Source organism: Trichosurus vulpecula, chromosome 5, assembly GCF_011100635.1.
Source record: "Trichosurus vulpecula isolate mTriVul1 chromosome 5, mTriVul1.pri, whole genome shotgun sequence".
In the NCBI taxonomy this organism is placed as follows: Eukaryota; Metazoa; Chordata; class Mammalia; order Diprotodontia; family Phalangeridae; genus Trichosurus; species Trichosurus vulpecula.
The window spans coordinates 132,501,033-132,513,829 of NC_050577.1; the positions used below are offsets into that span (position 1 = coordinate 132,501,033).

The 12,797-nt window shown below is 35.6% G+C and overlaps 1 protein-coding gene across 1 annotated transcript in view; it reads left to right on the forward strand.

The window, feature by feature from the left end:
- Nucleotides 1–12,797, forward strand: part of LOC118849922 (ankyrin repeat domain-containing protein 26-like) — a 71,542-nt gene that overhangs the window by 6,973 nt on the left and 51,772 nt on the right. Inside the window, exons 5-10 of the mRNA XM_036759023.1 lie at nt 325–421; nt 3,015–3,113; nt 3,760–3,788; nt 3,880–3,961; nt 4,066–4,110; nt 8,724–8,800. Of these exons, the coding sequence (XP_036614918.1) occupies nt 325–421; nt 3,015–3,113; nt 3,760–3,788; nt 3,880–3,961; nt 4,066–4,110; nt 8,724–8,800 (429 nt within the window). The remainder of the gene's footprint in view (nt 1–324; nt 422–3,014; nt 3,114–3,759; nt 3,789–3,879; nt 3,962–4,065; nt 4,111–8,723; nt 8,801–12,797) is intronic.

The window sequence follows — 12,797 nt, forward strand, 5'->3', positions numbered from 1 at the left end:
AATATTATAATTGTCATAGCAATAATATCTTGACTTAAAATGTTAAAATTAGTTACAAGTAAGCCATTTCTGTATGAAAAAGTATACTCCAGCCTACATCACTAGATTTATCAGTGTTATCTAAAGACAAAAGGCAGAAGAGTGAACTTGAAAAGTGTAAGCATGAGATTGTTCTTTTGAAGAAAATGTTTTACAAACACATTTTATTGTAGAACTCTCATTCTTCTCTAAGTGGGAAGTTCTCAATTGACCAGCAGAGAGCACTCAGGACTGCTTTCTACAGTGAGCTTGCTAACTATGTTGTTGATCTTTTCATTTGATAAGTGTGCCACTGAAAGTCTCCCCAAAGGATCTGCCAGGCATAAACCTGCATCCACAAATCAGACAATAAAAGACAGTATTTCAATGGGACAACGTGAAGGTAAGATTACATTATATGTGTAGTTAGGTTTGTTTAAAAAAAAAAGTGGTATCTAGGAGGAGGGGAGGGGGCCAGAAAGTGACTCTATCATCAAATATATAGAAGGTAAGAAGGTACATGAAGTCTTAGTGCCACTAACAGGACTAAGCAGAGTCACTGAAGGCCTTCCTGAGCAAAATCAGAAAAAGAGGACACAAGGAAGGAATATAATAGGAGAAAAATGGAAGATAAGCATTAGAAGGAGAATGGAAGAGTTCAATGGAAAGAGACAGAAGAGAAATAGTTATGTTTGATATGGAGTGACAGATTGGCTCTAGTAATTGTCTCTGTTAATAGTTGTCCAGCCTTTGCATGGTGGTTAGTTTTAGGGAATGGAGTAAGTTTCATTTCACTTTAATGAGTTGGTTATACAGATGTTTTCCTTGTAATACAAGCCCACGTCACATAATTCTTTTTGATGATAGAAGCTAGACCTGTAATTCTATTGGTATGAGGAAACTTCCTCTACCAGTGCAGGTTAGCACCTTCTCTGAAACTTAGAGTCTCAGAGAATTGACTAGAGCACTGAAAGGGTAAGTGATTTCTTAATGGTCACACAGCCAATATCAAAGTCAGAGGTGGGACTCAAGCTCAGGCCTTCCCCATTCCAGGGCCAGCTGTCCATCCACACTGCCTCTCAAACTTCACTGCTGTCTCTCATCCCCTGGCTCTGAAACCTTCAGTTATTTATTCCCTGTGTCTGTGAGATAACATGCAAAGTGAAGAAATTGTGTTATAACCTTCATTGTTAACAATCTTAATTATCTGTTTACTAAAAGCTGTTTATGTTCAGACACTTGTAACTTTGGGCAAGAGATTCCATAGGCTGATGACAGTAAATAGTGACAGAAGAAATAAGAGTGGGCAACAAGAAGTCAGAAGTATAGAGAGTAGAATATGTTTGCATTGGAACCAGGAAGAGAAAGCCTCGTTTGCTTTTATAAATTGCTAGAGAGGGTATGAGGGCCTCAGTCCATCCTGTGAGTTCTTATTACTTACTTTTACACATATACATGTCTCCCCTCCCCAAATTCATATATTTAAGAATAGATTATGCTTTTTGCTCTCTTCATTCTTGGCAAATTTTGGCTTATATTCCTGCACATTGGCAGCCAGTTATATAGTCTAAGGATGTTAAAATGAGGTGGCCGTAGAATAAAATACAAACTTAAAAAAAGAATTTCCATTAGCTCAGCAGAAAAACTCACCTGCCTGCAAATGTTTAGGAGATGAAGGAGTGCTGGCTTCTAAGGCCCTTGACAGTAGAACTCTAACCAGCCTTAATTCACCCTGCTCATCTTCACTGTCATTTTTCAGCCAAACTGTTCTATTAATTATTCTGTATATTGCCCTACTCTGTTACTTCCATGTGTCCATTCATGCCATCTGTTGAAATCTCTCTCTTCCTTTAGAAACTTTCTCAGGTGTAAGCTCCAGGAAGCTTTCCTGGATTTTACTAGTCTTCCTGACAGTTATTTCCTAATATATTGATATGTTGGTTTCTTTTAAAGATATACTTATTATAAACATTATCAACTAATGTTATAGAGCACCTGCTACTATGTACATGACACTATAATCTATCCCAAGGTTTACTAAACTTAAACACAACAGCCATTGTTCTTTCTGAACTTTTCGTAAAGGGAAACAGAATAAATGTTAAATAGTAACAAAAAGAATTACATGTAAATATTCACTTTACCCCATGGGCCCATGAGTTCATTGGTCTAGACTGTAGTCTGGATGCTCTCTGGAAAGGGATACAGATTGAGGCCGACTTCCCCTCCCCACCTTGCCTGAGTTAGGTACAGTCTTCTTCATTCGTTCCTGAGGCAAAAAAAAACCCCATCACATTATTGCCAGGCTTTGAATGATGCCCACACAGAATACACACATAAGAGCAAGCATTGCTCACCTCTAGCTGCATAGGCTGTCCCTCTCTACTGGAAATTAAACGCATGTGTTCCAGCTGTCAATAGTAATTGGAGTGTTTTCTTCCTCAGTGCCTGAAAGAAGAAAAAGAGAGCTAAGGTTAGAGATGTATTAGGCAAATTGTCTGTTCTCTCTCTATACAGAAGGACTGTAATTGATGTCCTTTTTAGCTTAGTTGGGTGAGTAAAATTAATTACACAGAAATTAATTATAGTGCTGCTATTACTGATGTGTATGGAATAAATAAGAGGTAAAGCAATGTGCTTGGTGCCATTTTGGAAGTACCCATTTTAAAACTTCTTACAATTTCTTAATACTTTTGTGGACTGATGTATGCTAAACCTGATTTTATAATTTAGTGTAGTAAACTATTAAGACTTTTTTGGATTGACGTATAGTAAACTAATTTAATATTGTAAAATATATGATGCTTTCAGAACTTCAGGTTTTATTTTCTGAGATTTATTGTCAATATGTAAATAGCTTTGTTTTCCATTAATGTTAAATTACATATGTTGAAATCTGTTTTTATATATTAATAACATTGAATTAGTTATTGAGATGATTAAGACAATTTTTATTTTTAAAATAACTCAATAAGTTTTTGTATATCATTTCTTAGATTTATTTTATATACCTTCTTTCATGAATGGATCAAGAAACTTTAAGGTGGATAAACTAATGGATACAAGAAGTATAGACATTCCAGTAGGCAACGTAGGTATGGAAAGAAAAGAAAATATATTATTAACTATTATTCTATAAGTGTACATCTAAGAGGATGTATTCAGAACATTTGTTTCTAGTCCTTTAGCTCTGTGATAAGAATATGGTTTATAGATTATTTTAAATTCTGTTTTATCTTTACTATTTACATATTGCCTGATTTTGCAAATTACATAACTAATTAGGAAATCATCCACACTAGGAGCACTTGTGGTATAATTGCATTAATCACTCTCATTGCTTGGAAGATATACTGTTTCATGAGAGCATCAACTTTCTAATTAAACCTGTGGAACTTGATTATCCATCTCTTATAAAGGATAATTTTTGTGTGTGTCATTGGTGGCAATGCTTATATATTGGTATATGTACACATGTGTATTTGAGTCCCTTGAAATCTGATCTATTCGAAATGTAAATTCCATGTTGTGCCAAAACTATATTCTTGTTTTATTTCAAGTACTAATAATTGATTCTAATTACTGTCATGCAAATGCCATAATAAGAAGTATACCAAATTAAAACATTCATTCTTTAAATCCTATAAAGGGATCCAGCAAGCCTATTCATTTTGCATGAAGTTGTGATTGAATCACACTTTTTAAATACAGTTGATAATAAACCTATTATTCTTTTTTCAGATTATCTTGAGAGACATCCTCATTTGAAGGTAATAACATCAATACTTTTGATTTATTATCCAATATTTACTGAATACTTTAAATATAACTATCTTGTTATTTAATTATCTTGTTTCATAGCCCATTCAACCCAGTATTGAAATGAAAGATTCTTTCACAAACCAAGAAGTAGAAAAAGGAGTTAAGGGAAATAAAAAGTCAAGTAAGTTTCATAATTCCATAATTTAGGAAGAAAAGAAGTATATTTTAAAGAATTTTCAATATTCACATTTATTTTTTTCTTCCTCCCCCCCCCAGATATTACAGATATAATGGAAGGATTTGGTTTGGATGATGCAGATGACATTGATGGTATTTTCCTTTTTTCCCCTTCTTTACAAGTATGAGAATAAGTTAATATTTTAAAATTACGTCTCATAAAAAATGTAACCTGTAGTCTTCAGGATTTTGCTTTTATGTTTTGAACACTGTATTTCAAGTTGTATTTTTATACTTCCTGGCTTTTTTTCATATTGCATGAAGGCGCATAAATCCAATTATGTATGTATTCTCCGAGTTTAAGTTAACATACTTTAAGTAACTGTTATGTATCATGTGCATATCAAGTATCTGCTGTTTTACTTTTGGATACAAAGATAAAAACAAACAGTTCTTTACTTCAAGGAATTTGCTTTCAATGAAAGATACAACATATAAACAGATAAGTATGTTAAAAGGTCTAGAGTAAAGGAGTTAAGGGAAAGAGATAAAAGTGCTCTAGGAAATTTGAGTAGGGAAAGAGCATGAAAAAGGGTAATGGTTGAGGAAGGTTTCATATGATGCCCCCTGACCTGAGGCAGTAGGGTACCACAGAAGGCTTTAGAGCAAGAGAATGGCCTAGTTAAGTGTCTTCAGAAGATTACTTGGCTGTTTTGTGTAGAATGGACTGGAAGAGGTAGGAATCAGAAATAAGAAGACCAGTTAGTAATTTATTGCAAAAATCTGTAAAAGTTGATGAGTTTGTGAAGTAGATTTGGGAATGAAGAAAAAGGAGAGAATAATAAATTTTATGGAGGTAAAATCAAACAGACTTAGCAACTTTTGGATATGTATGTGTCTGCGTACACACACATATATATTTGGATGAGAAGTGTCAAAGATATAGACCCAGATGACTGAGAAGATGGCCTGTCTTTAACAGAAAAGAAATATTAAAGGACTGATGACTTCAGAGGTAGAGGAGGGAGGAAAAGGAAATGATGAGTTCAGGCTTATTCATGTTGAATTTGAAGGCTCAGGAGGACATTCAAGGTGAGAGGTCCAGGAGCCAGTCCTAAAATACGGTGTCTAAAACTAAGCACAGTATTCAGGTGTGGTCTGGCCAAGGCAGGGGTCAACCAGACTAACATCTCCCTTTCTCTGGACATTAAGTGAAATCTAAAATTGATCCACCTCTTATGGCTGCTATATTGACTGATATTAAGCATATAGTCAGACAGAATCCAACAAATTCTGACAAACATTTCTCTATATCTCTTCTGTCTTGTGTTTTCACTTGTGTTTGTCATTTTTGTCCACAAAGGTGACATGAGGGGAATTTGTCAAGTGCTTTGCTGAAATTTAGGTAAACTATAACGACAATAATCCCCTGGTGAGTCAGTCTAGTAACCCTGTCAAAAGGTAAAGATAGTCTGGTAAGACCTGGTCTGACCACTTCCCAGTGAAATCATGAGAGTGAATGAGATCACTGACAAATACAATCAGAAGAGATTATCCTTGAGGCAAGGAACTTCAATAGTATCTAATTCTATGTAAGGTCAAGAAAGGTGAACCTGAGAAAAAGGCTATCAAATTTAGCAGTTAAGATACCATTGATAACCTTGAAGTAAGCAGTTTCAGAAGAGTGTTAGGCCAGATGAAAGGGTTTGATGAATGAATATAAATAACTCTAGTAATTAGACACCCAGAAAATTAAATTTTTTTTGTATATTCTGGTGTTTATCCCTTTCATACGTTATTGTCTTTTATTTTCACTTTTTGAAACTACTATCAAAGTCATCGTCATATTGGAAAAAGTAATACTTAAACTCTGTAAACTGTCATTTTCATGCTAAATTTGTAATGCATATTGAAAGTTAAAAAATTAATCTTCAAAAAGTTAGGTTTTTCTGAAAAAAAGCTATCTTCCAGTCAAATTAAAGTAGTTCATATTTTTAAAAATGATGCAAATGTGCTCAGAACAAATGGGGGTTCTTTTCTTTTAAAAAATACAGACACTGAAGGGATTCTAATTGTAAGCATTTTCTGTGGAAAAATATTTTAGCATGGTGGTTACAGAGCTGGCCTCAAAGCCACAAAGATATGGTTTCAAATCTCATCTGTGACACGTAGTGGCTAGGTGACCCTGGGCAAGTCACTTAGCCTCTAAATGTCCTGGGCAACTCTCTAAGACTATAATTTGCAGAGAAGGTACCAGCCTATATTATTACAGGGAGTTTCCTCACCTGAGAGTTCTCTGTAAATAAATCACAAGTTAAAAATCACACATTCAGAGTCTATTTCCTCATTTTAAATAATTTGAAAAGTCAAATGTACATGTTATTTTTAAAAGGTTATCACAAGAGAAAAGCCTTTCCCCCTCTTTGGGACTACCCTCTGAGATAGATTTTGGTGAGGGAGTAAGAGCTGGTAATCCAAGGAAAAGAGGATAGGCTGAATAAAAGAAAGAAAACAGTTGTTTTTTTTTTTCCTCGTGTTACCTAAGGGATAGAATACAGGAAGCATAAGTAAACAAAATAAAGTCATAAAGCCAGGTGGTAATTCAAGTGACATACTGTGAAAAAATCAAATAATTTGTCAGGTAGATAAAACCAATGTACTATTAAACTCCAATATTTCCTTTTCAGATGCACCCGATTGGGATTCTACCAGTGCTTCTCTGAAAAATGAGAGTTATAGAAGTTCCAAGGATTGGAATTTTAATGTGAATCATCCTTGCCAATCACTGCCAGTGACCAAAAATCAGTCAGGATCCAGAAAGTTTGGAAAGATTGCTTTAAAAGATGAAGCAGCTGGAGCTGGAAGTGGCCTTGAGACTGGATTTAGGGTTGTGATTCTAGGAGAAAAATCAGTCCCCCACAAGCAGTGTGAACCACATCTCCCTCTAAAAAAAGAGGAAGGCAAAGAAGGTAATGAAGAAACATGTCGAGTCAACATTCTGAATTTTCCATAGTTAGATTATTTGCTCAACTTGTTACATTCCAATCTTTATTAGTATGGGTAAGCAAATTAAATGATAAAGTCATGTAATGACAAAATTCACTGCCTGTTTTTCCTCCTCTCATGCAGCCTAGAATCTCTTTTGAAGAGGTGTTTTGATTTTCTCCTCTAATTAGTGTAACATATTCCACAAACACTGAAAGGGGGTAGTTTAGGCCTCTGTGCTAAATTAGTCTTCTCCTGTCTAATTAACTGTGATTTCCTACTTCATTTTTTTTTAGTGTTTCAAATTCTAAAACCATTAGGCTTATATAGGTTTCCATTCATATAGAACATCCACATATGAATGATTTTTCTTTTTTTCCTATCATTTTGGATTATTTATAGCTATCTTCCCCCAAACTAAATATAGTCGATGTAACTTTTCCCTAGTATTAAATTACCTGGTTAGTTGATGCTTCACAGTAATTGTTTCCATGGCATTGGTTTGAATGGAATGCAGTTACCGTACCAGGGAATTTTTTTCATACTATTATTGGAAGCTCCATAAATTAAGATAATTGTGTCATATTCAGGTTTAACTGTTTGTGTTGCTTTTGTTTCAGTAGATTTATTTGACTTGTGGCATATACAGTTATCTCTTCCTCATCTTTAGAAGTTATGTTAATTCTGTCTCTGTAATCATACTCTCATCTAGCTTTGAGGTAACTAAAAGTCTTACAGTGACTTTCAAATTAACTGCTGGAGTATTATCTGTGTATCTTATTTTCATGTTTCTTAGCTTAATCCTGGCCATTGGTTTCATACATTAAGATTTAAGTTTTGTTCTCTCTGTGTTTTGAAATAATCAAATTGATTCTGTCTTTTTTTTTAATTGATTTTGTCCTCTCACTGCCTAAATCATGATTCTTTGCCTCTAAACTTAGTTCAGAAATTCATCTGTCCCGTGATGAGTTAAATTTAGAAATCCAGTTCTCTTGTTAATCACTTTAGTATTCTTGTGTCAAGGAAATCTGTTACCCTTAAAGGAGTCCTGTGGACACCAGGGAGTCTGTTCTAGTCTCTTTATACCACCAAGATATCTTTCAAGGATTTCTGAGTCATTATCAAGAGAAATCTGGTCCACTGTCTCTAACCTTGCAAGTAAACTCAAGCAATGATCATTTCTTAGTCACAATAGAGAAGGAAGGGTTTGTTGCTAACTCTTCATTCTCAATTTCCCATCAGTCATGTCCTCATGCCCAGGATGCTGTCTGCTTCATAACCTTTCTCATTGTTTTCCCACCTACCCAACTCTATTCTTTGTTCTCTTGTACTTCCCCAAACTCTATGAAGGCTTGTAATCCCTACCTCATGGTCTTTGATCATGGAGAAAGACAAGTGACCCAATTTATTGGTTACTGCTAGCCTAATAAATTGGTTGTGCACAGACCATTGTCTCTCAGTTTACCTTTCATTTTCAAATGTAACAGTTTCAACTAGATTAAATATATAAATCAATCTTCACAGCTTCCTGTGATTTTGGTATGAAATGAGCATCTCACAAGAAACTTAAAATGTAGCAGTAGCTTGAGATTACAAAATAATCAGCTAAATGTATAATTAGTAAGATGGAAATTTCTTACATTTTATACTTTATTTTAAAGTTTATTTCAGTAGATTAAATTATAGCTGTCATACCTGCCATTACCATTAATGGGGGAGTTTCATTCATATAAGAAAAGTAATTCTCAGTAAAATAAATTTTTACTTAAATATTAATGTAGATTTAACACAAGAATTGGAATTTAAAGGATCATCAGAAGACAGCCAAGGAAGGTTTGATAAAAGTGACCCAGAACAGGTATGTGAAAATGATTTTCAAATTTCTGATATTTTACTTCAGTAAAAGTACTTTTCATGCTAGTTTTATTGGAAGTTTTTCAGAGCTTAGTTTACTTTTAAATGCATTTTTGTCTGATTTCAGGAGTTGAAATTTTCTTTGCAAGTTCGGAGGCTAACAGCAAAACTTCATTCCTCATTCTATAATAATAGAGTAAAGGAAGAGTCCTTGTAGAGTAGTGGTAGTAGTAGGCAAAATAATGGCAATAACAGAATTACCATGGATCTGGATGCATGTGAAAGAGTATCTTAGTCCTGATTTCTTTCTTATAGCCGGGCTAAAATTATTAGTCACCGGTGGCAAGATAATAACCTAGAATGTCAATATCTTAGAATTTGTATCATTTTAGACAAATACACTAAATTCTTTCTTTCAGTGTTTTATAATGTTAATGTATGGCATTTATGCCATAATAATAAAATCTTAGCGTTGATGATTGAAGTTAATCTAGTCTATCCTTAAGCCACATAACCAATGCTGTCTGTAACACCCACCCCCAAAAGTAGTTGAAGGCTTTCTATGACTGGAAACTTACTACTCAAATAAAGCAGCCCATTGTCTATTCGAACAGCCCTAATTGTTGGGGATGTTTACTGTAGGTTGAGCTATAATTTACCTATCTATAATGTCCACTGTGGGCTCCTGGTTCTGACTTACAGAGTCAAGCTGTACAAGGCAAGCCCTCCTGCATTCTAATCCTCTAAATATTTGATGACTGTTATCGGCATCCCTTAAATCTTCTTTCCTACAGAGCCGACCCTCCTGTGATATGAATCATGGATGACTTCTGAGCTCTCTTTTAGTTCCTCTGAGGGCACTGCAGTTTTCCAGTGCCCTGTCTAAGCATAATAATACAGATGTGGTCTGACCAGGACAGAGTAGAGGATTGTCATGTTTCTCAGTAAGGAGGCTGTACTAATTTCGCTGCAGACAAAGATCCCATGAGCTTTTTTGATAGCCACATCAGTATTAAACTTATGGCCTGCTAACAAATACTTCTAGGTCTTTCTCTCAGGAACTCCTTTGAAAAACTTTTTCCCATTGTGTATATATGTAGGTTTTTTTTTTTAATCCAAGTCCAGGTTTTACCTTTGTCCCCTTTATACTGTATCTTCTTAGCACCAACCCATTGTTCCAATCTATCAAAATCCCTTGGAATCTCAGTTCTGTGACTTATTTTATTAGCAACCTGTTCCAATTCTATGACATTTACAAATCTGATAATAAGCATTCCATATATCACTTCCTCTTGACTGTCAGTTTAAAATGTTGAACAGAACAAGACTGAGGATAAAGTTACCAACTGCCCTCCACATTAAATTAGTCATCACTGGGTCTTCCCAATGAAGCTGCTCCAAACCTACTGAATTTTCCTTTAATAGAGTCCACATTTTTCATCTAGTCCACTAAGATTTTGTGAGAACCTTTTTCAAATACTTGTTGAAATCCAGGCACACTGCATCTTTTACATTTGTTGAATCTAGTCTTTTGTTCTCTAGTCTACTACTGACAATTTAAAAAAAAAAAAAGGAAACTTATAAGGTGTCTAGCCCCTTAGGACCTTTTCTTTGAAGTATTGTAACTGTTGAGGGAGGAAAAACCCAGGGATTAAGGAATCCCAAAACTAAAGTTCCCAGGACTGGAGTTCTCAGACCGGGTCGCTGAGGGGAAGTGCCTCTCAAGGACCCTAGTATTGGGGAGGGTAGGGGCTGTCTGAATGAATTCACGATCTCAAGCATTCTTTAAGTCAAGTTGGCAAAGATTTATTATGCTTTACAGCAGGCAAGAGTTCTTAGGGAACCTGCAACCTTAGAGGGGTACAGGGATAGCTTATATATAAGATTTGGGGGTAAAACATGTCAATTAGGTGTTTTGGGGTGGGATTAGGGAGTGGTTAAGGGGTGGTCAGTTCTTAAAGGAATGTGCACTTTTTGTATCTACTACACAGGCGTATTATCCAGAGTTCACTGGGAAATAGCCCAAGGCGGGGGGGGGGAAACCTGGAGGAGTGTTTTGACTGTGAAACGTCACTAAGTTAACTAGCGTTCAGGGCTGACTGGGAATATCTAGATGGCCCTTATCAAATGTCTTGTTAGACAAAAAAAATGTAAGAGAGTATACATTTGACCATGTCTAGGATACATATCAGTAAGGTCAGTAAGTAGTAAATATGGTCAAGACCCAATGCACAGCCAATTATCAGTACACAGGGCTGCCTACTATGAAAGGAGTAGAGATAAGTGTGTTGCTGGGGCATGCTGCCCTTGAGCTAGAGAGACAGTATTTTAAGGCTAGGGAGAGATGTGATTTTAGAACTGGATGTGGTTTTGGAATTGGGGTTCAGGCACAGGCAGCCAGGCAAGGGCTGTTAGAATTAGGGTCCAAGCACAAGCACCCAAGCACCCCATCACTGGCCACATGGCAACTCCCTGGTAAACTGTAACTATTCAAAGAATAAAAAGATTCTTCAGCCCTATATCCAAATTAGTTTCAGTGCCTTGAGGTCCTAATCCTAATCAGATAATTTGAACTCGTGAGGATGGTGTTGGAGTGCCCCATACTCTAGAGCCTCCTGGCAATGTCTTACTTAACAGAAATTAGAAGAGTTCCAAAGCCCATGTTTCAGATGTTCTATACAAGAGAGAATCTGATCTTAGAGTCTTGTTATCATGTTTCACTTAATTCTTATGTTCTCCACAATCAAGAGGCAAGAGAGGGGTGAAAGATGAATCACATCACACAGTCTTACCCTCCCATAGAATCTTTCTAATACTAAGTTCCAGTTCACCACCAGGGCCTTCAATCCTATACTTTGCCTAGCCTACACAGCTTTCTTCATCATGTCACTGCCCCATAAACAACTGTTAAAACCACTGTTCTAATGTTATTTCCTAATAATCTGAAATTTGTTACTGTATGACTTATCCTCATTAATGTATTATAGAATTTTAATCTGAGTGTTGCCCAAATAGCACCACAGTCATCAACAAGTCAGTTAATTAAATATTTTCTTAGAATGCATAGGTTTCAGCTCAAGGAGTAGCCATGATATACAATAGAAAGTGGTTATGATCTAGGGCTATAATAACCTTTTGAGCCCTTACAGTTGCACGAAATGATTCTTTCACTTTATGTTCATTAAAGAAAATAATGGCTTCACTATCAACAATTAATAGAGCAATAGAGAACATAACTGCTTTAGAAAGTGGTATGTACCCTACCACTGGATATCTCCAGCTGGAAGCTGAATGTCAACTTATTAGGGATATTGTAGATGAGATTTCTGTCCAGATGTAATGGACTAATTTCCTTCTGACTTTGAGATTTGGTGAATCTATGAATTTGGAATATAGTAAAAATCAGTTGACCTTAGTGAAAGTCGGTAGAATAAAATGTTGCCATCTTGTTTAAATTAAGGCTTTTTGAATGTCCAGTTTGGGGGAAATGATATTGTAGGTAACATAAAGTAGTTTATTTTGGTATGGACAGCTACATGGCAAGGTGGGTAAAATACCAAGCTTGGAATCAGAAAGATTCGTCTTACTCAGTTCAAATCTGGCTTCAGACAACTAGTTACTAGTTGTATGACCCTGGTCAAGTCACTTAACCCTGTTTGCTTTAGTTTCCTCATCTGTAAAATGAGCTGGAGAAGGAAATGGCAAACCACTCTAGTATCTTTACCAAGAAAACCCCAAATGGGGTCACAAAGAGTTGGCTATAACTGAACAACAAAAAAAAGCTGATTGTGGTCATGTGTAGATAATAGAAAGTGATTCTGTCATGTAAACTTTTTATATATAATTTATTCAAAAATATCTGTGTGTAGACTATCAGTACTGTGGTTTATCCCATGTAAACTAATTATGGGACTGTAATCCCAGTATATCTGAACATTTGGAGAATCTTGCTTTTAGAGTTGGATCCATGGTTCTTACCTATATTGACCTCAGGGAATCAT